The sequence below is a fragment of the Marmota marmota genome, unplaced genomic scaffold, assembly GCF_001458135.2.
Source record: "Marmota marmota marmota unplaced genomic scaffold, marMar, whole genome shotgun sequence".
Lineage (NCBI taxonomy): Eukaryota > Metazoa > Chordata > Mammalia > Rodentia > Sciuridae > Marmota > Marmota marmota.
Genome location: NW_025999853.1, coordinates 15,046,060 through 15,071,731, shown reverse-complemented (window position 1 = coordinate 15,071,731; position 25,672 = coordinate 15,046,060). Strand labels below are relative to the sequence as shown.

Below are 25,672 nucleotides of genomic sequence, written 5' to 3'. Positions count from 1 at the left end.
TATATATTATCCAAAAGCCAAATGTTCTCTCTGATAAGTGGATGCTGATCCATGATGGGGGGTGGGGAAAATGGAGGAACTTTGATTGGGCAAAGGGGAGGGAGGGAAAGTGAGGGGGCATGGAGGCAGCAAAGATGGTGAAATGAGATGACATCATTATCCTAGGTACGTGTATGACTGCACATATGGTGTGACTCTACATCATGGACAATCAGAGAAATGGGAAGTTGTGCTCCATTTGTGTACAATGAAATGACATGTATTCTTCTGTCACGTGTAACTAATCAGAACAAATTAAAAAAGAATATACTAAAAATCTAAGCATGAAAGCGGATTAAAAAAACTCATCTCCATTCAAATGTTTATCAAGCTACCTAAAGACTTATACTTTTTAGGTTTCTAAAATGTATGGGACTAACACTCTCCACTTTTTGTATTGTCACCTTGCTTTAACAGGGAGGGTTAGACTTCAGTTCCCTTATGAAGCCAGTTTGCTGGCATCAATGAAGTTGAAATTGGGAGCATCTGAGTTTAAAATCTCAGAGATGAAGACAGGGACCCTAATACTGTCTATGGCAGGCTTCTGCTTTCACGGCAGGTGGCCTTTTGGAAAGTATGAGAAACTTCAGGCTTTTAAAGCATTGCAACAAGTGGGAGTTCTGGTTCCATGGAAAGTGAAGGCTGGACAAATAGAAGACAGCATCAATGACACGTGGGCATCTGCAGTGGAGCAGCTGGTTGGTTTAATTTTAGAACATTTGTCCTTGACTGTGCCACTTTAAGTAAAGCACCTCCTTGTCTTAGAGAAGTGTGTCTGTATTTCGGGCAGCACCTAAATCCTTTTGCTTACACTCTGGAGCATTAGGCACTCTGCTTCATCAGATAGTTCACCTTTTAAAGTGGGAGAGTCTTATCTTCTGAGCTAGGACAATATAACCCAATAAAGCTCTCAATGGAGCAGGCTGAGGAATGCAGTGCACTCGAGTGACTTACTTGTACGATAATAACCTCAGTTGTAAGTACACAAAAGCCTCTTTGCATGTTTCAAGGGCATATTTACAGTTTTAAAGTGATGAAAAGACTGCTTCTCAACTATCTTCAAGGGGAAAGGGAATGTCAGAACAGCAAGGAGAACGAGAAACAACCTAAGACCAAAATAGAAATAAAGATCAAGGCTAAAAATACGTTATAAAATTTCCCTAATACACGTGGAATCCTAATTTTTCCTTTGCCCTCAGCACTTAGAGTTGAAGGATTTGAATGTCAGAAAAGTATTCAACAATCATGATCCAGTCCAGCTAGAGGAAACTGAGGCTCTGAGTGCCTAAAGTGGCTTGCTAAAGGTCAACCAACAAGTTAGTGACAGTTAAGTCCAGAACCCATTTTCCTTACTCTCAATCTAATGATTTTTCCCACTCTATATTTTTGGAACTAGCCATTCCTGGACTAAAATCCAATTTAAAATGTGAGATTAAGGAAAATATAATATTTAATTTATCTCACTTCTACTTGTCATCCTAATACTGGGTAGCATCAAATGTACCCATGGTGAAAGTACTGATACCTGCTCTTGTTTGGAGCATATGATGATGCAGTGAAGAATTTTTGAAAAGGTATCAGATGTAGAAATGCCTTGAAAAATCACTGCTTTTAATAAATAAAATTGATTGGTGTGTAGCCTCTACCTGGACACCTGCCTTGTTCTTGTGGCTATCCCTTCATTGGGTCACAGCCCAACTGGTGAATACAGCCCAGTTGTTGGGATTCATTGAAAGGCTTCTCAGATGCCAACTGTCTACCTGGGTAATGTCCCAGAGTATGGGTCACCTCTGTGTTTTTTGTTGTTGCTGTTGTTGTCTTATACTTGAGAACTCAGGGGCTCTTAACTGCTGAGCCACATCCCCAGCCCTGTTTTGTATTTTATTTAGAGACAGGGTCTCACTGAGTTGTTTAGGACCTCTCTAAGTTTCTGAGGCTGGCTTTGAACTTGCAATTCTCCTGCCTCAGCCTCCCGAGCTGCTGGGATTATGGGCACACCTTTGTGTTCTTAGCAGCATGCTTGGCCCACAGTTAGGAATCCCTACCTCACTTTGGATCTTCAATATCTCTGGTTGTGTCACTTTATTCAGGTAGTTTTGTTTTTTGTTTTTTCCATCCCTTTTCACCACAAGTCTAGGTAAGAAATCTCCCTATGTACTACTTCAAGCACCTGTCATTTCTTCCAGACTTAGAATTTACTATGTCTATTTTTTAATTTGTTCAAGTGCTTGTATTTCTCTCTCGACTATGAGCTCATAAGTGCAGGGGACCTTGTCTGCTTACCCGCCAGTGTACAGCCAATGCTTTGGCACATACAGTAAACACAGACCTGTTGAAAACTCATAGTCATGCTTTTATAATGATTTACATTGTACAAACTGCTTTCATTTTTATTGATCTCATTTCATTCTTACAATAAATCTATGCTGTGGTATTATTCCCATCTTTCAGACAGAGGAACTAGGAAAATGCTAACTAACTTGTTCAAGGTCATCTAACTAGTAAGAGACTGGACTTCAGCTTGTTGGAATTCAAGTTAAGTTCTATTGTTCTAATCACAATCTATTTTGTTTGGTTACAGAATACTTGAAGGTATGGAGTAGGTGATCAGGAGAGTGAAATGATCAGAATTCCCTTCAGGAGAAATGACAAGGCAGAGGGAAGAGCTGAGAGAGAGAGTGGTAAGGGGAAGAGCAGTAAGAAGAGAGTAAGGGAAGTGGTAAGAAGAGAGTGAGGATAAAGACATGAGTGTCAGAATAAGCTCAGAGGTAAAAGCTAAGTTGTGGGCACCTCCATGGTTAGAGATCAGAAGGGAGAAGAGCCAGGAAAAAAAATATAAACAAGGATCAGTGAGCATTGTAGGAAATTAATGAAAATTTATTATCATAGAAGCTCAAAGACGTGAGAGCTCGAAGAACGAACATGCAATTAACAACAGCAAGTGCAGTTCCAAAGACAGGAAAGAAGACTGTGAGAAGCTTGCTGAGTTTGGCTGGATAGCAGAATACTTCTGAGAGCTTAGAGAGAATAAGGGACAGTTTGTAAAGATTGCAGGAAAGAACATGGAACGAGAAAATGAAAGCAAGAAAGAAGTGATTGAAGAACTTTGGCAGTTTGTTTTTCATCCTTCAATTGGGAGACAGTTGGGGTGTTTACAGATTTTGGCTATTATGAATAAAAGTTCTATGAACATTCACATAGAGTCATTATGAGAACATAATTTATCTCTTTTCATGGGTACTTCGGAAAGGAATTACCAGGTATGGTAAATTTGTGTTTATTTAATTTTTGTTGTTAGGGATTAAAACCAGGGGTGCTTTACCACTGAACCACATACCCAGCCAGCCCTTTTTTTAGTTTCTGTTTTGAGACAGCATCTCCCTAAGTTGCTTAGGGCCTTGCTAAATTGCTCAGGCTGGCCTGGAACTTACCATCCTCCCAAGTTGCTGAAATTATAAGAATGCACCACCATACCCAAGCTAAGTATATGGAGCTACAAGCTTTTGTCTAAAGGTGTACTCTTGTATTTCTACTAGTAATACATGATGATAGTTTTAGTTGCTACCCATCCTCTCCAACCTTTGGCATTTCACCAGTCTTCTTAATCTTAGCCTTTATATAGTGAATATGAACAGTACCTCATTGTAATTTTAATTTGCATTTCCCTCTTGATTAATGGTATTGAGCATCTTTTCACGTGTTTGACATACATTTTCTTGGTGATATATCTACTCAAATATTTTGTCCATTTTTTATTCTTTTTACTTCCTATTGAGTTTTTTATGATATATAGATATTTATTCAGATCTATGATTCACACATTTTTCCCAGTTTGAGGCTTGTTTTTTATTATCTTCTCAGTGTTTTAAAAGCAAACTTTAAACATTTTTGTGAAGTTCAATTTGTTTTGTGTTTTTTGTGTCCCATCTATGAGATTTTTGCTTAATTCAAAGTTCGTATTTTCTCCTAGAAGTTTTATAGATTTTAGCTCAAATGTTTAGGTCTAAAGTCCATTTCAGGTGAATTTTTCTATAGGGTGTGAACTAACTGTTGAGGTTCTTTCTTTCTTTTTTTTTTTTTTTAATCTCACATATGGATGTCTAATCTGGTGTGCTTTCTTCATGTTTCTTTTGCTTGAGGTTTATTTAGCTTCTTAGATCTGTGGATTCATAGTTTTAATCCAGTTTGGAACATTTTTTTCCTTTTATTCAAATATTTTTTGTCCTCTGCTGCTTCTTTTAGACTCCAGTTACATTAATGTTAGAACATTTACTACTGTCCACTGTTCACTGATAACTCTACTTAATCCTTTTTTCTCCTGTGCTTCACCAATTTATAGTTTCTAATTGTTAGGCCTTCAAGTTCACCAGCTTTTCTTCTGCACTATCTAATCTGCTGTTAATCTCTTGTAGTCTATTTTTCACTTCATAAATTGAGTTTTTCATATTTAGAAGTTTTTTCTTGATCTTTTTCATATATTCCATTTCTCTTTTCAACATGTTCATGTTTTCTGAAATATATGGAATATTTCGAATAGCTGCCCAGAGCCTTTGTCAGCCAGCATTGCCAGCTGTGTCATTTATAGATACATTTTTATTAACTGAATTTTCTGCTGCGTAGGAGTCATATTTTCATACCTGGTGGGTTTTTTTTTTTTAAATATTTATTTTTTAGTTGTAGTTGGGCACAATATCTTTATCCCATTCATTCATTTTTATGTGGTGCTGAGGATTGAACCCAGGGCCCTACCCATGCTAGGCGAGCACTCTATCGCTGAGCCACAACCCCAGCCCACCTGGTGATTTTTGAATGGACATTAGATACTGCAAATTTTATGTTGCTTGCTGGATTTTGATGTATTTCTCTTACAAGGCTTAGACTTTGTTCTGACATGCAATTAATTTACTTGGGATCAGTTTAGTCTTTTTGAGGATCGTTTTACATTTGTTTTAGTATGAATTCAATGTATCCTTTATTCTAGGACTAACTTACCCCACTACTAAGGCTTTCTGAGGACCCAGTGAGATACACACACACACACACACACTCATTCACATAAATAATTTAATGTATATGTCATATATAATTATGTGTAAATAAGTAAATAAATATGAAATTTAAAAATTAACATTTTACCAGAATGCCATATATAGTTGTCAAATATATTTCGACATTAAAACTAGCTTTCTTATTAAATATTTGTTTGTCTTTGGGGAATTTCCATAATGCAAACTTACAGTAGAATGTGCTTTCAATTTTTCATTCAAGAGACTTTATCAGCAGCAACCAAAAGTCCTGATTAAGGTTTAAAAAAAAAAAAAAAAGATCAAGCTTTAAACACCCAGTGGGGAGATCCTGGCTACCAAACAAACAGTTTTCAAAGGGACCTCCCAACTTGCCCTAAGCCACAGACAAATATTTGCTGTTACTGTAGTGGTAGGTAGGATAGGGCCACTTTGTCCTTTACATGTAGGAGACCTTGAGGAGAAGTATTAATTACCACTATGAAAAGTTTTCCCAGTGGAGATTAATCTCACGTATCTTTTACCATTAAGTTCCAGCCTGAAGTATGAGGATTAGTTTCAAGAGTTGAATTAAGGAAGAGAACTGAAAGCTGAATTAGGAGGAAAAACTAATAGAACTAAAGACCAGCAATCAGTCTTTTAAAAGTAAAACACAGGTATTATTTTCTCTACTTTACCCTACATGCATGAAGTACAATCAGTTTGACTGAAAAAGGTCTAATAGATCTAATTCATATGATTCATAATGATAGAAAACAGTAAATACTATAAAATTAGTCTACATTGTCTTCTGCTAAGAAGCCATTGGGCTTACTGGATAAGAAAGCTCATGATAGAAATTCTAGATTCACAAGAAAAACTGGCCAACAAATTTAATTATTTTTGCCTCTAAAAATATTTCTTTCTTGGGCTGGGGATGTAGCTCAATGGTAGAGCATAGGTTTAACAAGTGTGAGGCCCTGGGTTTGATTCCCCAGCACCACACACACACACACACACACACACACACACACACACACAGAGAGAACAAAATAATAAATAAAAATGTTTCTTTCTAACACATTTTCATTATAAAAAGATACTTCAAACCTGAATAGATTGCACTTAGTATAAATTCTGATTATGTCTCCTATCATTAGAGCCATGTTTATTTTCAAATGATAGCAAAACCATGATCAAAAAGATAAAAATCCTAGGTCTATGTGTTATTAAGCCTTTTAATAGAGGAATAATTTGGGGCTGGGGTTATGGCTCAGCGATAGAGCACTCGCCCCGCATGTGCAAGGCTCTGGGTTCGATCCTCAGCACCACATAAAAATAAATAAATAAAATAAAGCCTAAAAAAAAGAGGAATAATTTATTAATTCAACCATCATTTAATTGAAGAACTACTTTTTGGAAGTCACTATGTTGAGTACTGTAGATACAAAACTGAGTAAGAGAAAGCAGTCATGGATAAGAGATTTAAGTTTTCCCCTAATTCTTGAAAATTAAGCTCTATCAGAAGTGGTATGAGACACAACACAAAATATTTTTAGGAACAAAAAGAGAACATAAGACTATTTAACCCAAAGTTCTGAGTGCAAGAAGTTTCTCTATAGTAGCTGAGTCCTATCTGTGTTCCACAAGATCCTAAACCTCCATCAAGCAGCATGATTAATTTCTAGATAGTTCTAATTATCAAAAGAGTTCTTTGGCATAAAGCTAGGCTCTGTCCTCTATGACTTCTAACACTGGCCTGGGAGCTCTACAGAATAAGTCTATTTTGTCTTCAATATGGAAGCCCTTCAAGTATTTAAGGGCAGTCATCAACTTAACTTTTACTATCTTGTCTCATATCCCATGGTTTCTTGACCATTACCACTCTGGCTGAGAGGCAAATGTCCTCTACTTTATTTAAATGCATAAGCTACTGATGACAATATTTTCTAGCTATTGTTTCCTTTGTGATGTAAAACATTTCTGAATGTTTCTTTTTTTCCAATTTTATTCTTTAAAAAAAATTTTTTTTTTAGTTTTAGATGGACACAATACCTTTATTTATTTATTTATTTATTTATTTATTTATTTATTTATTTTTATGTGGAGCTGAGGATCAAACCCAGTGCCTCACCCATGCAAGATGAGCACTACCACTGATCCACAACCCCAGCCCCAGTTTTATTATTTTTAATCCACTTGAATCTCAAAGGTTTTTCGAAAGCCTAAGAAATATATTCCGATTTTTTAAAGACTCTCAATATTTGGGAAGCTATTTGGGAAGAAATGGAGCTGACTGATTGGAGATAGTGGCGTGAGAGGGGAAAAAATGTGTTGTTTTTAGATGCACTGGTTTATGTAGCCTCTTGGGCAATTACTTCCAGTCCTGGTAAGACAGGGCTGGAAGACTGAAACTCCAATGCCATTTATCTTGGGAGGTGAGGAAGGGAGGAAAGATTCACTTCTACATCTGAATTAGAGTGTAATGATATCCTCTACATATTTTCATATCATCTGTCACTGTGTTATTTAGATCATGAGAAAATAATAGCTCTGGTCACATGCCAACTAAATGGACAGGCAGACTGGCCAATGAGACTGAGGTAACGGGTGGAGGTGTGGGAAGGCAGCAGTAGTCTAAATATTTAGTAGTTACAGAATCAGTTCCCTGTCTCCTACTCAGATGAAGTGATGAAGGTGACTGACTGGAAGCTGACCAGGAGACTAAAATGGGCTCTGGGGATGACAGCACCAGGGGCCAGATCCACGTGTAACATAGCAACCTGTAGCCAGGGCCTGCTCCACAGGCTATCCTCACAGCACCTGCCAGGCTGTCTCTAAGTAACTAAATTCTTTATGAAGTTGGCTTTTAAAGGAGGAGGAGAACTAAAAAGAAGCAGAAATAATTCTTCACTGAATTCCTTCCACCTGTGCCTGGTGTGTGTTTTATAAAGTTCTTGGAAAACAGGTGTGTGAGTTCTGGTTACAGTATTTCAAATTGATAATCTTTTAAACATGTTATAAATCCCTGACTAATTTGAACAGGGCCTTAAGAGAGATTTTGAAAAGCATTTTATTTTAAAAGTCCATAAATCTTAATGACAAACCACAGAGTATCTACACTTAACAAAAGAACAAGGCGAGTCCAGATAGGGAACCCAAAGGAGGGCCCAGCACCTAACTCCCTTGCTCTCTCCAAGTTCACTACAGAGCAACCTCTTAATAGAATCACTTGGAAATTCCTTCATGAATCTGAAATACCAACAAGATGTAGGTGGATACATTTCTTTCAGTTTTGATAAGGCATTTTACTTTAAGCTCCTACTTTTATCTTAGGGTAACACCGCCATCTAAGAATATCTTTAGAAGCTTAGTTCCTTATCTTGTACTTGGCATTCATAATATAATTTCAAAAGAATTTGTAAAGTCACAATAGATAGGTTGACCTAAATAGGGATTGCAGAGACATGTATTGTCGTTTTACACCTGATTTTTTCATTTTTCTCTAAATCTGTTACTGCCTAAGATGGCTGGTCCACTGCTTTAATACAAACTATGTAATTTTTTAAATATTTATTTTTTAGTTGTAGTTGGACACAATACCTTTATTTATTTATTTTTATGTGGTGCTGAGGATCGAACCCAGGGCCTCCGGCATGCTAGGCGAGCACTCTACCACTGAGCCACAACTCAAGGCCCAAAAACTATGTAATTCTTTATATAATATTAGCAACTAAGATTGATGCTGTTCTCTAACTAAATCTGTGTCTGAAAAGGCTAAGTAAAAAAGGTAGTTCTTTGGTGCTCTTAGAAACATGGACAGACAACCAAAGTTAGTACAAGAAGTGTCTAATTTACAACTGGTTTATGTTCCAAAAATGTACTGTGGGTCAACTGTGTGAGCTTTAGAATGCATTTTAGGTCTATTTCAGAGCCTGGTACAGTGGTAGACACATAGAGGGCCTCCACATATTTACTGGATGAATACATGAACTAGCCCCAAATGTCCTCTTCATTAATAACATAATAGAATTACAATATTAATTAGCACTTACATGTCACTTTGCATTTATAAAATATGTGCCTTATCTGGGCTGGGGTTGTGACTCAGTGGCAGAGTGCTTGCCTCGCACATGTGAGGCACTGGGTTTGATCTTCAGCACCACATAAAAATAAGTAAACAAAATAAAAGATATTGTGTCCATCTATAACTAAAAAATACAAAATATATTTTAAAAATATGTGCCTTATCTTAGTCTTTCTCACAGTGACCCAATTTAAAAATGAAGATCCTAATGTTTCTAGAATAAAAAGCCAGCCACTTAGGCTGCATTGAAGGTTCAAGTGCGAGCTGGAACTGAGCAGCTGCAATGGATGTGGAGAACTCATGTAAGAGCCAGAACTGCCAGAAACTGGATGGACCAGAAGTCCAACTCCCATCCTCATACTGCCATATGGCATCTGGCAAAATTCAAAATATGGATAAAATGTCATCCATGAATACAAAGTAGAGATTCGGAGAGTAGGGACCTGGTAGGTGGGGCACTTAAGGGACTCCTTATGTTTGTTCATGAAGAAGAGAAGCTCCTTTTGCAGTAGCAAGAAATATGATCTCCCCTATGCAGTTACCCCACATCTGAGGGTGCCTGCTTGGCTAGCAGAAAGACTAACTGACCTAGCTCTGCAGTACCTAACACAGTTCTCGGCTATTGGAATAGCTGGATGTAAAGGATTTTCTTAAGTCAGAATGTGTGCATTCAGAGTTGAATGGGACATGAAAGGTCCTGAGACAAACCTCTGATTCAGCACATGATTCTTTCTATAACATTTCTCACTGTGGATCACTTGGCCTTTGCTGAAATATTTCATGGAACAAGAAAATGGAGAGAGTTCACTTGTCTTTGGACACATCCAGATTTTAAGAAAGTCTTTCTTTGGTCATACTCTTGCCTTCTGAAAAGCATCAGAGTCCATTTAATCCCTCTTCAAACATCTAAAGAATGCTAGCAATTCCTGAACATCCATAAATCCTCTCTCATAGGCGAAATATCCCAAGTTAATTGTTCATTATATAACAAGGCTCCTAATTGATCTCACCAATTCTGCTCAGCTTTCTCCAAATAGGAATATCTTGACCTGAGCATAATATTCTAGCAATGCATTGAGTGAAACAGAGGACAGGAGGACTATTTTCTCCTTTGTTTAGAACATTGTTTGGCTAATGTTGTGCATTAGCTTTTTTGGCAGTCATGATGTATTGTTGACCCACATTGCAATCAGTCAATACTACCCTCAGGTTATTTTCTCATGACCACTTAATAAGTCACACCTCTCTAGTGGTAGTACAGCTGATTTTTGAAAAGATAAATTTATACCATTATTATCTCATAAGTTTTGCCCAAGGATATTTCACACTGACCCCTACCATTTTGTTATCCCTACACAAAAGAACTGTTGATGGATCTCCACTTCCCACAGACCTTGAGCCTCCAGGGTCAGCTCATCTCCTGTGCCTCTCTCTTCCACAACACCCACCACACCACACTCTCCAACCATTCTGAAGCTTGACCTTCCTTATTCATGTGCACTTTCCTTGGAATTCCCTTCTCCAATTTTTAAGTGTAATCCATCCTTTAAGAGACAGCGATTTTAAAAGTCCCAACCAGACTGTGAACTCCTTAAAAATAGGAATATACTGTAATGGAATGCAGGTAATAGGGAAAAGAATTAGCTTAGAATTTTTTTTGCAAAAAAAAATTGTTGCATATTTTGGCAACGAAAATGATATAAACCTCCTTCTCCTAAGAAAGTTTCTCCACAACTAGTTTCTCCTCCAAACTCTAGAAAAGCAAGTTAGATTTGGCTTACTTGAAATAGCAGTTCTTTAGGAGAGAGAGTAACAGGCTTGGCAGTTTATCTGAGAGAATCAAATAGCCGCACAATTCTGTCGAGAGGTAGGGTCATAAGGCAATTGTTTTTCAGAATCACAAAACAACCACTCTTATAGCCAGTGCAGCACCATGGCAAGGAGCAGGGCTTGCAACCCTGCAGAAGTACCGTACAAAGCACCCTTCCCAATCACTCCATGATATTGATGAAAAATTAAGTGAATCCCTGAGTGAATCTTTATATGCTCCTTATGCTGTTTTCAAAGAGGTGATGATAGATTCGTGCCTTTCATCCAAACAGCAGCCCTTTGAGCCAGGCCTCTCAGATTAGGGATAGAGTCTGTGCTTTGGGTTTGCAGAGGATGGGATTCATGATGTCGTTATATGCATCAATTGTCTGCCTAAGGATCTTTCATTCTGGTTTATGAGACTTGACAGGCTGTCTCTCCAGCATACTATTTGTTGTGACTGAATATCTGATACTCTGCCATAAAAGTGCTTTAAATCACAAAAAAAGCAATGAAAAGTTGTCATCAATAATAATAACAATGGTGATGCCTCAGAGTGCATTTATTTGATTCCTTCCATTTAGTACATCACATAGCATGTTAGAAGCCAAGATCGTTTTTCTCAAGGTGTGGTCTGCACCTCCTTAAGGACTCACTAAAGAGGGGATAAATGCTATGATAGAGGTGAACATAGGGTACTATGGGTGCACATATGTGATGCACATGCATGGTTCACCTAACTCATAATTTTGGTAAGAGGTGAAGTTTAAGCAAAGGCCTCAAGGATGAATAGGAATCATCTAGTCATTTATCCATCCATCCATCCATCCACCCAACCATCCATCCATTCATCCATCCAAAAAATATTTGAGTCATACCTTAGCTAAGTGAAAGAACTTGGGAGAAGGGATTGGAAGAGAAGAGTCTCTCAAGCCAAGGAACCACAAGTCAGAGGGTGAGAGAGAGCTTGGCACCTTGGAGTGATATCAGTAATTCCACAGACATAGCTGGAGGCTAGAACATAGGAGACAATGGTGAGAGATGAACCAGGGGGGACTTAGTAAGGGACTAATTCTCCTCCAGGAAGTGACATTTTGCATCTAAAAAGATCCAAGTGCAATATAGAGAACAGACTGAGAGTGAGTAAAACAGAACAGAGAGAAGACACAGGACACATTGTAATCCCGTGTACAGATTAAATGAAAGGCTGGTCTGCACTAGGGTAGAAGCCCACACACTCAAGAGACACTTAAGAAGCAGAGTGGGTTAAGACCTGCTGAATATTAGAAGCTAGTTGGAGAAGAGAAAGAAATTGGGAATTGGGGCTGGGGATGTGGTTCAAGTGGTAGCGCACTCGCCTGGCATGCGTGTGGCCCGGGTTTGATCCTTAGCACCACATACAAACAAAGATGTTGTGTCCGCCAAAAAATAAAAAATATTAAAACTCTCTCTCTCTCTCTCTCTCTCTCTTAAAAAAAAAAAAGAAATTGAGAATAACAGTTTTTCTTCTTGATGGGCCTCTCTGTGTTGGACAGTGATGCCGTTTTTTACAGGTTTTATTTCTTCTGTGAGATAGGAGGCGAGTTCTTTAGCTGAGAGTGAGTAGGGACTGAGAAGGGTCTTAGAGGAGGAAAACATGGAAAAGGATCATTGCAGGAAAGGGCTGAGGAAAAAAGGATTTCTGTGGGAAGTTTGAGGGCCAAATTTACAGTGGGAAAACATAGACTTGTAGAGGAATCTCTTAGTACAATTGTGTTATTTCCCCCCAAAGAGTTCCACTGTCCAACTAAAGGAGCAAGGGCACCAATGGAATTGAAAGAACTGTTGGAAGATTCTAGAGAAAAAACCAAGGGGCCAGGTTTAGTAGACAAACACAGGTAGATAAATAGGAGCCAGAGAAGAGAAAATCAGTAGTCTACTGAGACATAACTAGAAGCGAAAACCAGAAAGAAAAATGGCTAGAAGTAAAAACCAGGAATTAATAGAGCACATGGGATGATGAACTCAGGGGTACTCGGCCACTGAGCCGCTGGGATTACAGGCGTGCACCACTGCACCTGGCTCACCTGTGTTTTGTCTTTGCAAAACTATATCTTTGCATTACAACCCCTTTCCTCAGGAAGGACCTTCCAGTGGCTGGATTTTCTTCTGAAGTTTGATAGTCATTACAGAAAGAACTGTTGTTACAAAAGGGTGAGTTTTACACACTGTGGGTGTGTTAGGAAGGAAACAAAAAAGGAGAGGGTTATGGAGAGCAATGCCTATCTCTTCCGATGTAGCCCTGGTTTGAGGTGTCCGTCATTTACCTTTAGCTTTGCTTTTCGTATTTATTTATTAGTGCTGGGGACTGAATCCAGGGTGTGCTCTACCACTGAACCACATACCTCAGCCCTACCTTTAGTTATTATTTGGAGGTAGAAGTGGGGTGAGGGGACATAAAATATGAGAGAAATGTAGGAATCAATAAAGTAGACTAAGCAGTACAAGAGAGTGATCACATTTTCTCTTTTCAATTCATTTTAAAACAGAGAAGCCTTTTTTCAGTAGCAGCCAAGAGACACAATGTTAGCACAAATGAACATGATGTCATGTAGAAAGCATTTGAATATTTTTCATAATTACTTTTTTGTCTTAGGATCTGTGATTATGAGATATAAAGCAACATCGGCAAACATTGTCGAGGCTTGAGAAGACTTCTGCTCCTCTGCCAGTTGCAGGAAAGTGAGCAAGAGAGAAATAGGATATATGAAGAAGAGTGATGTTTTGCTTTTTTGCTCATTAGCGAGAGAAATCATCCAGGAAAAGAATTTGTGTCCTAGAGATAAAATGAGATGCATGCAAAATGCCTAGCATAGAAACTGGCACATTCTAAAGGAAGCTTTAAGTGTTGGTTTTCTGTTCTCCTTAACAGGGCAATTCAACATCAATATATTCAACATTAATTTAAACATTCATAAAGTTGTTTTTTAAAATCTGCATGTGAATTGAAATTCTGAAAATGTAAACACGTCTACTTAAATAGGATTAATTGTCTAGTCCCTATGCCTTAGGTAGATGCCCTTCAACATCACATTCTGCAAATCAAATTTTACAACACATTAAGCAGAAAAATGTGTACAATGCTGTTTTAACTTAATTTCCCAAACAGTGATGGCCCAGGGACATTCCAAAAATCTGCTCCTGTGACTGGAATTTTGAGAGTCAAAAGAAGGACAGAAAATTTGGATGAATCAAGATGGAATACAATATGAGATCCTTGACAGCTGCAGGTCCTGAAATTAGCATTCCTCTTTCAGCATGGTGTTTTCAAAGACTTCTTCCTCCAATCTAGCATTCTAACTATGATTCTCCTTCCCTTTTCTATCCTCATTGGTTATCAAGTAATGGTTTCCATTCTCTTGGCTGGTTTTGCTTCCTCTTTTGAAAACCTAAGGTTGTTCCTCCCAACTTCTCTCTCACTTGTCATTTTAGAATTTACACCCACCATTCTGACTGTGGTAACTTAATGGTATCCAATTCACAATATGTTGCTTAGTTAAGTAACAGTTGGACCCATGAATTAATAAGACTGGTTTTTGTATATGCCTTGGGATTTTCAAAAGTGTTTTTCAGAAATGGCAGCCTCAATGGACAAAGTTTAATCCCCTCTGGGCTCAGTTTTCAGACCTTCCTCTTTTCTATCCACACCCACTCCTTGCATGATCTCATCCAGTTTCATAGCTTTAAATAACATCTCTACACTGATGACTCCCAAATTTATGTACTTGGTCCAGACTTCTCTGGACTCTAACCTTACAGATCGAACTGTCTCCTCAGCATCTCCCATTGAATATCTAAAAGGCAGCTCACACTTAAGGATCAGTACTTAGTAGAATAACATTCAATACAGTTAATAAACAGCATTATTATTTTATAGGTACTTTCATATAATTCAGTTCAACAAATGTATTTAGGACATTTACTCCTTATAGGGATCTGTACTGGGTACAGAAGTTGGGGGCTGGAAGCCACAGAGCAAATTCAAGGAGGACAGTGTCCCTCAAGGAGTGAACAGTGTGGGAGCAGAAGACATAGGAGACATGGCAGAATAGCTATGTGTGAGTTGCATGGTGTACAGTAGAGAGATCATCCTCCCTGAATTTTCAGACACTTAAGATTACTGACCACAGGTGATCACTTCCACATCATCTGACCTGATTCATCCTCCTCATCTTCCAGAGCCTCACCCTTAGAACCCCTATCCTGGTTTCTGGGGTTCTCCATTCCTTGGAGCTGCCTCATATGCCCATATAGACCTGACTTCCAAGTGCCCGCTCCTCATCTGTTCTTCATTGTCAGGCTTTAGTTTTTCAATAAGTCATTACAATAATTCAACATTTTATCATCTAATTTCCTAAAGTTTCTAGATTATCTTAACCAAATATTGGCAAAGTAAAACCATCAAATAGACCAAAATGCAAAGCAAATAAATGCTAAAAAGACATTTTTCAAAATAGCTAGCAAGGAAATTATTTTGTTGGTGGAAAGATCCACCCTTTGAAATCAATAAACCAAGCTATTTATTGATTGGGCATCTGGGTTTGTTCTCATTTTTATGTACCTTCTTTAAATAATCTTAACTAATAGCCACATGGGTTTTATTTAAACTAAAGGCATTTTTTTTTTTTTTTTGGAAATAGGCTGCTATAAATCCTAAGCCCCATCCCTAAAGAAAGGAAATAGCACTGTGGTATGTTTAATCAAAATATATAAGTATATACAACATTTTCATTTTCAAGTAAATTCAACAAAATTATATCTGAGACTATGTTTCAAGATGATACATTGATATAGCTAACTTAGAAAACTACTTAAAGCAGTTACTGGTTTGATGAAAAGTATTAATTCCTCTTCCCTCAGAAAACAAACCAATCAAAAAGCATGCTAAATGTTTCTGAAGAACTGCACATTCATTATCATGTAGCTTATTTTAAACAATATCAGGTATCATTAAGTGCACATTGTCTTCACTAATGTAAGAAAATATTAACTTTATTATAAAAAGTACATGCAGCTTTATCACAAATTATCAATTAAACTATAAGCATATACAACTCAAAACCATCACCAGAGCAATTTAGGGTTTCTTTTTTTTTTCTTTCTTTTGCAGTTTGTGGTTATAATAAAAGCCTAATCATACAAATAATTTCCATGTAGTTCATTATCCCAAAAGCTCATTGCTTATTTGACTCTGAGTTACTCTCAATCACTGTTTCCCTTCCTTTTTTCTATAACATGGAGTTAATGTTGTTACCTAACCAGTGAGGGTCCTGTGAGGAGAAGGGTGCAGTGCATCCTACCAGACACGTGGGAAGGCGTCAGCAGATACCAGTCATGTCATGACTTTTAACTGTTGCTGTAGCCCCACTCCAGGAACCAAAGAAAATGAGTAGTTAACCAAAGAGTGGTGCTTAGAAAGCACTCCTACTCTTTATCTTTTAAGTTTTAAAAAATTCTAAGTATAATTTAACATATATAAATATGTATAAACCTGATTAAGTTGTTTTCCATTTTCTGCATACTTGTGCCAGACTGAAACACAGAGACTAATAAATGCTTGGATCTTGAGAGGCATATTATCCATATAACATTCGGAGTATTCATCATGTCTACTCTCATATTATTTAATAAATCAGCCCATAAAAAAAATTATGATGTTTACTCTTTTACCCAGCAGGTTGTTAGGACTGTGAAAGAAAGGAACATATGTAGTTTTTGTATCTTCCATCCTAATTGCTTTGGCGCAAAGAAATTTCCACTTAAGTGTGCTTAATGGAAATAGTACTGGGCTGGAATTCAGAAAATGAAGATTTCAGTTAAGTAACTATAGACAAGTCATTTACACTCTCTTTAGGCCTCAGGTTACTCATGAGCAATCTTCTTTTCCATGTGACATTTAGATTCCTTTTCATATGCTCTTATTCTAAGACACACTAGCAACACCGATTCTGCTCATTAGTAAACACTAGCAAAATTGATTTGGACCACTGTATCTCATATTAAGTTATATCCAACTTAATTTTCCCATATCTATAGGTTAAAAGAAATGTAACCCTTACTTATAGATATTATTGACTCATGAAAACTTGGCAGGAACTCCAAGTTCATGTCACTATTCTGTCAAACACAAATCCTTCAGTATATATTTAAAATGGTAAACTATCCCCTGCTGGCATTCCCATCCCCTCCCATTTCATTCCGCCCTCATCATTTATCACAATCTTGCACACAGTATATTTCATTTTTTTTCTCTATCTTCCTATATCTCCCCATGAAGAATGTAAGTTTTATCAGGACAGGGATGTTTATGTTCGGTTTACTGCTATATCCCTAGAACCTGGAGTGGGATCTGAAAAAATAACTCAAAAATTATTTGAATGGGTGAATAAACATCATTTAAGATCTCTTACTAATTGCCCTTCCCTAAACCATAGCTTATCTGATATTACTACCAACTCAGCTTTTCCAATTAATTGGGATTTCTGAACCTCATCCCCTGCCCTAGACCTATTCATTTCTCCCTCTCTGTCCTTGCTTTTCATATCATCCACCCATAGTTTCATTCAGTTGCATATTTGATTGCCTATGTGATCCAAGTCATGTGCTCAGTGCTGGGTAGCAGAGGCAAATAAGACTGACAGATCCCTTACCCTCTTTAACAATCCTTATCTGTTCAAGGATTACTTAGAGGCCAGCTACTCCCTCCTCTCTTGACTTCTCTCACTGCCGCCTCTGACCTTATCGTCCTCCTTTTGAATGTTATATATTTCTCATACCCTAGAGAAGAGGTTGATTGAGTACTTGTAATAGTGAGTTAATGAAAGCAGGGAGTGAATGAAGCTCACTTTAAACAAGATGATACCTATATCACTTTAGAGTTGCTTTTGGTCCCTGGAGCAGATGCAGTTTTTTGAATGATAATGGAAATTCCAGTTCCATAAGTCCTGACTGTGTGGGGCCTAAAATGGTTTTCTGATCCCCAATTTCCTGTATTTTCTGCTCCCTGTGGTGATCTCAGGGTGCTTCTTTGCATCCTGAAAGAGCCTCATGAATCCATCATCTTTAGCTTCAAGGTTATTATTACCTACTGCTTCACCTAAATTGGAGACTAAGCCCCCAAGTGACAGAGTCTGGAAGTAAAACCCTGCCAAGCCCAAGCTGTCTTTTCCTTATGCCAAGCCTTTGGGAGCACTTAATGCCTCCATCGAAGAATTTTCCACATTGTGCTCTGTGGTTTTCTAGAGCTCTGAAAGTTAACTGGGGTTTGGCAAAAAGAGGGTCCCATGGCCAAACAAGTTTGGGAATTCCACACTCTATTTCTTTCACTTGGGGGTACAGGGTAAATCATAAGAATATTTGTGTATTTATAAACGTTTAACTTCGTTAAACTCAGTTGGTATGATTTGAATGTATACCCCAAAAGTTCATGTGTTGGTAACTTAATCCCCAGATTCATATGTTGATGGTATTGGGAGATGAGGACTTCGGGAGGTATGTGAAGATGACTGAGTTAGTAGCTTTATAAGAAGAGAAAGAGAGATCCAAGCTAGCAAGTTTGCTGTCTAACCATGTGATGCCCTCCACCCTGTTAGGATGCAGCCCAAGATATGCAGATTGAATGTCGGTGGTATGCTCTTGGACTCCCTAGCCTCCAGAACCATGAGCCAAATAAACTTTTATTCTTCATAAGTTTCCCAGGCTCGTGTATTTCGTTATAGCCAAAGAAAATAGATTAAGACACCAGTTGGTGTTTCCCAGCCTAATCCACCCACAGGACCCTTTTATACTAGACTATCACCAATGTCTCGAAGTTTATTACTTCTCAGGAGAAAACTGTTCAGCAGATTCTTTTTTATCTTGATGTCATATCCAAATGAATAGCAACAAATGGCTTTGTGAGACTGAGAGAAGGGAAGATGTGCATACCTCTCCCTGAAAGCAGTTCTGGGGGGTGGTCAATAATTGAGGGAGAATGTAGTTTAATGGAACTAATATTCGCCTTCAGGTCAGAATAGTGTGACATAGTCCTAGCTCTGTCCCATAACTCACTGCATATTGTTGGGCAAATCACTTTACCTTTGAGCCTCAGTCTGGTCTCCTGGGAAGTTGATGTGTTTTTGGATATAACCACACCCCATTCTTTGAAACTGCTGACCAGTTTAGGGAGTTCGTGTTTAACTTTGGTTTAAAAAATTATCTGGGGCTGGGGTATAGCTTAGTGGTAGAGCAATGCCTAAATGTACAAGTCCCTGGGTTCAATCTTCAGCACTACAAATAGAAAAAAAGAAAAGAAAAGAAAAAGTGCTCTTCTATGTGGATTTTTGTGCCTATAATTTTAAAGTCCTCTTTGAGAAGGTTGGTTGCTTTAGCTCTGTTGATGGAGGTATCTGTTCTTCAGACATAAAGCTAGAGGATCTCAAAGCCCAAAGCCAAAACAGTACTTTTGAATGAACACAGGAAACAAATTATATCTGGGATATACTTATGTTAGCCTGAATAGTAGAATAATACCCACAGAAGTTGTAAGAAGTCTTACTTAGAGTGCAGGAAGAAACAGGTCTGTTATAAACAAGGAATAAATAAAAATTGATTAATTGGCTTATTTTTCTGAGAACTGAATTTCCAAAGATAGAGATTGATGCTATAAAGTTGTAACTGCAAAATGATGTAGCTCAGCACTACTTTATATTCTAAAATAACAGAAGACAGTTAGGTTATAGTTCTTTCTGGGGAGGATAATTATAATTATCTTGGAGGAAGACTTTCTGAAAAAGATGAGTTCACAAATCTGTTCTCTGAAGGGAAGAAATTCTATGACTTAATGTAGACTTGCAAATATGCTCTAGGGGGAATTAAGTTGCACTTAATGTTTTTCTTGCCCCTAAAATATAAGACTGCTGAATTAACAGCAGCAATTAAAAACATTTACAGGGGCTGGGGATGTGGCTCAAGCGGTAGCACGCTCGCTTGGCACCCCGGGTTCGATCCTCAGCACCACATACAAACAAAGATGTTGTGTCTGCCGAAAACTAAAAAAAAAAAAAAAAAAAAAATTCTCTCTCTCTCTTAAAAAAAAAAATTACAAACTGGATAAAACCAGCATCTGTACATTGAAATAACTAACATAAATTGTAATTGCTGTTTGCTTGGAATTTGATGCAAACATTGATGACAATAAGTCAGATTTTGTTGCCACTATAGGTCAGGTAACTTACTTTAATCACCTCTAAGTAACTGCTAGAGTGCTGTAATCAATTCAATGTGATATTTGCTAAGGGAGTGTTGCCTGCCATCTGGTTACTAAAACTGTATTTTTGCTACTTCATAGATGCACATGACCCAGTAACACTGAGATGGAAGGAGCTGATAGGAGACCATGGATCAATTCCAAAGCAATCTGAGAGTTAAAGCCATTTGTTTGTTTTCAACACAAAGTGTTCTCCACATAAGAAAGCAATGAGTCGAACTTATCTATCTCTTTCCTGTCCTGATACCTTTAAAAACATCCATCATAATAGGGTGTAAAGGAGCTTACAATATTAAGAGAACCTTAGGGACCATGAAGAAGAATGGCACAATTGGTGTGCTGCCTGCCCTGGGTCCTACTTGGTTCTGGGGCCAGAAGCCCTATTCTTGTGGTCTCTTCAGAAGAATAAGTAGGTGGACAACATGTTGGAAGTCTCTTATGGAGAATAGTGGGAGAAGTTCCCAGAGCAATCTTTTCATCAGGCCCTGGTAAACAGAGTGCCCCACCAACCCAAAGGCAGAATTAGCACCAACTACAGTGCCTGACACATAGCAGAACTCAATAAATTTTTATTAAATAAAGCCATCTGGGAAATTTGCGACTAATTATATAAAGGACTGCTAGATGTGTGCTTTGGTGTTTGTAGCCATTGTAATATGTACTCTGGGTGTATGACACCTGGTCTGCTTTCTCAACCTTCCTATTATTGACATGTTGAGGTAGATAATTCTTTGTTGGGTGTAGAGGAAGGAATGCTGTCTTACACATTGTTAGCAGCCTCCCTGGCTCCCAACCACTTGAAGCCGGTAATGTCCTCCCTCCCAAATGTCTCCAGACATTGCCAAGTGTCCTAATGTCCATGGATGGAGGTGACATCACCCCTAGTCAAGAACCACTTACTTATTCTGAATATTCATGATATGTTTCAGAATTAGAATGATAATCCTCTCTCTTCTCTTTAATCTGTTTTCATCCAGTTTTCTCTGAATGTCTTCACATATATGGCAGAATCTAAGTACCCCCTTAGGAAAGGAAAATATTAGAGAGAAAATATTCCACCCAACAATTGGACCAGGAGCTAAAGAGACTGTTTTGCACAATGTGAATGAGCTGGTCTTGAACCCAGGGTAGACCCAACTCCCTAAGCTGGAACAGATGTTGTCTGTAAACCCCAAAGGAACCTTACATCTTAAACTATCTTCATTTGTTTGCTACGCACTCTTGGAATCTTAACAGTAAAACTCCACTGTCACACAGAAGTATCCTTCTGGGCAACAGATTTTTTTTTCCTCTGTTGGCTTTGTTTTTATTTATTTCCTATTTATGTTAACAGTATCAGGAAAGTACCAGTGTGGGCTCCAGGAACAGGCTGCCTTGGTAACTCCTTCCCCCTTCAGTAACACATGTAATCCTGCCAACTGAAGAAACCATTAGCCTTTTAGATCTCTAAAGCAGAGCATGTGCCTACTCTTTCTTAAAATGAAAAAAAAAAATAGAATCTTAGAATTCTGTCTTAAACACAGCCAATGGGCAACCTGCTTGGAAATGACTACACATCCATATCCAAGGATGGGAAATAATTTATGACAAATAAAGCTCATGAAAAATTCTAATTTCATTCATGTTGCTACAAGTATAGCTTCATGCTTTAAAAAAATGTGGGCTGGTAACATTTTTCTACCTTACTTTACTTACAGTGTAGAGTTAAACAGGTGCCCTTACCTCTCCTCCAGTGCATGGGAAGGGATTGGAGTATCTAGAGGTGCAGATAGCTCCCTTCTTGACAACATCATCTTCCAGGCCAAACGTAGCTGAGCAGTTAGTGGCAAAGTACTTGTAAGGCTTCCATGTCTTTCCAAAGTCCTGGGACCGTTCCAGCACCATAGCTGCAGGCCTGGGGGACTTGAACACCATAATTAGGTGAGTGAAGTAGAATTCAGCTTCCAGGTCTAACTGGATCTTTTCTCTGTGCACATCCTCTGCAGACTGCCACCATGTGCGGGGGAACCTGAAGGACGAGTCTGCCATGGCAGATGGCAGATGAGCCAGGTGAGGGTGGGCAGCATTGCACTTGTCACATTTGGGCTGCCTGCAAGTGAGATCTGCATTCTCGCTGTAAAAGCAGTACAGTTCAGTGGCATTCTGACCGCAGGTGGTGTCTGCCCAGAGTTTTCTCCCTAAGGCCAAATTCCCCATCCGAGGGTTGCAGGCTTTTTCACAGCGGGAACTGGCTCCAGCTACTCCACTCAGTCCTGAGGAGGGGAAAGCACATGTCATTAGGAAAGCTCTTCTGTCTACCTGGTTCAGCAGCCACAGCCAAGGTATCCCCAAAGAACTTGACACTTTCTCTAATGGGCTGATTTGATCATGAACATAGGTCTGTACACATACACATTTGTGTATCCAAGTGTTTGATTTTTATATTCAGTTATAAAATTCACATAAGAGAAAATTTCATGTAGAGTGAGGGAAAATGCAAACACTGGGATGAAGAATATTGGCCTAATATTTTTGAGAACTTTGTATCATAAATATTCTATATTTTTGAAATATAATTTTTTAAAGTCATGACTGAAATTATAGCCCCCAAACCCATTCTTTCAAGATCACCTAGTCTTTCAAATATAATCTGAGTCCTTAGCAATTATCTAACATGTTTATTATAAAAGTGCATTTAGGGGCTGGGGTTGTGGCTCAGAGCTAGAGCACTCGCTTAGCATGCGTGGGACACTGGGTTGAATCCTCAGCACCACATAAAAATAAAAAAAGGTAGTGTGTTCACCTATAACTAAAAAAAAATATATAAATGTTTAAATAAAAGGAGTGCATTTAGGAGGAAATGCAGAATTCTACTTTCTTTATATTTTTAAGCCAATGAAAAGATAAATTCCCTAGGAAAAGCAATATGCGATATTTAATAAACATGTAATAATACAATAGGACCTCATTGAGGGAGGCAAAGCCAGAAACCACTGGATGGCAAATGTGCAAAATCCATTTCTAATACTAAGTAAATATAACCATGAAAAAAACCCTCCAAACTGCCAAATGACAGGAAAGCTTATTTTACATGTTCTCTGCCTCTTGAGTGCCTCTACCTATGACAGGTTACATAGCAGTTACCTGTTTGCTTAACAAGAGAATGTTTACACTCTGGCAGCCACTAACACATCTTTAACTATTGACTGTGAACTAAAACACCTTCTTAAAGAAACACACTCTTCCCCCCAAAGGTCCAAGAGACCTTAATGTTTCAAAATTACTTAAAATGATAAACATTATCCACTTATTAACATCCAGACTACAAATCATAATCCTTTAATTTGGGTCTGTCATTTTAATTATGAATACTTTTAAGCAAAATCACCTATTTTAAAAGCTAAAACAGAGAGGAAAAGAAGGAAAAAGAAACCAAACCCCAAATTCTGGCTAATTGAACGTTTCTGCTTAAAAGGGAGCACTTCTGAACTGTTATCACTGTGGTATTGAAGAGAGCCAAATGACAGCTTTGGCTGAAAAGGAGACGGAGATGTTTCAAGGCTGATTGACAATCATCAGCCCCATGTAGTCTTGCAACCAAAATAAAGGGCTTCCTTAGGCATTATTTTCTAAATGTCAAATTAAAGTGTGTACTATGCCTGGCTCTATTTGCCATTGTTCTGATTAGCTGAAGCAACAGTTGCTTGTGGCCAGAATCACACAAACACACGGTGTGCTATGACTCACCTGTAAAGCATTTCGGGGGAAAATCATATACTGCCTGTACAAGTATTTTTGACTTGAAACACTTGCCTTGTGATATTTATTTACAACCTCTTGAATGCTTGCATGTTTTTGCCATAACATGGTTTAAAAAGGGAAAATCTTGTTGAAGTTCACTTTTTGGTTGGAGGAGCATATGTTAGTGCACATAAGGGTGTATAAGCAAGAAAAACTAAAGAAAGAACAGACCTTTAACAGTTCCTGGGGGGTGCTAAATAATTTGTAAATGCCCTACATTAATAAGTCTAGAAAAGATTTGATAATAAATAATAATAATCAGTGAATAAAATACTTGGAGATTACTAAAAAAGTGACTCTCCAAGTACACCGGGGATGCTTCTCTGACTGACTGCTTTAGGGGTGTGTACTCTAAAGCCTGCATTTTATCAGGTCCCAGAGGTTCTGGGAGGAGAGTGGAAGGAGCTAAGGGAAGAGATGCGTGCGATCCATCAGTGCTCTTCTATAGCCTACACTCCTCTTTCTGGAGCAAGCGAGGTTCGCCTGCAAGCCTGGATAGCTGAGGGTCCCTCACTTTCTTTCCTCTTTACCCGCACAGCTAGCTGCATTTATGCCTAACTGGAAACAAGGTGACCCGCACGAGGGAGGGACAGGAGCAGAAGGGGCTCCCGAATTTAGAAACAGCGAGTTGGGAACGGGTGGCCTAGGGCAGTCCAAGAAAGCCAGGACAGGAGTGGGAGGGAGAGGGCATCTGACGACGCCTCTGCCGGTTGTCCAGTTACCGAGACAGGGAGCAGACCCGCCTCCGACCTCCCGCAGAGCCTCGGCCAGGGTACCAATTCCCCAGGGGCGGCCAGCCAGCTCCGTGCAGAGTGATCACCACCTATCGTCCTAACCCGGAGTCCCACTGCGTTCCAGTCACCGTCCCCGGGGAGAGGGCACTCACCCCCGCCCCAGGTGGCCCTACCTGGTTCCCTAGTCACCTGCGCTAGGTCGGGGACGTTGGTGATCGCTCTCAACGAGAGACACGCCCCGGCCCACGCGCGCCCAGGGTCGCTGGGCCACCGTTCCTCATCACTCCTCAGGCCATGAAGTGCCGGGGGATGGCGAGCTGGGTCCTTTGTTCCCTCACAAAGTGGAGAAACAGTTTTTTTAACAAACTAAATCGAGAAAGAAACCCAGGTCGCAGTATCTCTAGTAGGACGCACCCAGGATATCGGGTTATCCCAGGGCAAGTGTATCTCGGTTGCAAAAAATATCAATGGTATTTGAAACTGCGGGGCCCTGGGGAAAGGAGGCGGAACATGGCCACTCATTTCATCCTCAGGAGCCGAGCTCTGAGCTCCCAGCCCGGCCCTCTGCACCCCTGAGTTTCGAGCTGGGGAATAGAAGGAGCGAGGGAAGGGGGGTGGGGGCCCGGCAGCGTCACCACCCACCTGCGGCCACCGCGGAGCAGCCCCAGAGCAGCAGCAGCCGCGCGCAGCTCCCCATGGCCGGGAGCAGCCGGGAGCAGCCGGGCTGGGCGGGTGCGGGAGGGAGCCGAGACCTCCCGGCTGTGGGATGAAGCGGCAACCGTCCTCAGGAGAACCCGGGGCTCTTTATTTCTTCCTCCTCCTGGGGCGCTAGGCTCGGTCAGTGGGCACCCGTGGCTCGGAGCCGTGGGCCGGGGCCGCGCCGGGCGGTGGGGAAGCGGGGGCCCCGGGGCCAGCCGTCCGGGGGGCGGGCGGG

At 39.4% G+C, this 25,672-nt stretch overlaps 1 protein-coding gene across 2 annotated transcripts in view; it reads right to left on the bottom strand.

Annotated features, from left to right (window-relative positions):
- Positions 1-25,672, bottom strand: part of Ntn4 (netrin 4) — a 106,412-nt gene that overhangs the window by 80,560 nt on the left and 180 nt on the right. For both annotated transcript variants that reach the window (XM_015482920.2, XM_048803696.1), the window contains exons 2-3: positions 25,381-25,632; positions 21,947-22,476 (exon numbers count right to left, since the gene is read on the bottom strand). In XM_015482920.2, the coding sequence (XP_015338406.1) occupies positions 21,947-22,476; positions 25,381-25,435 (585 nt within the window). In that variant the 5' untranslated portion in view covers positions 25,436-25,632. The remainder of the gene's footprint in view (positions 1-21,946; positions 22,477-25,380; positions 25,633-25,672) is intronic.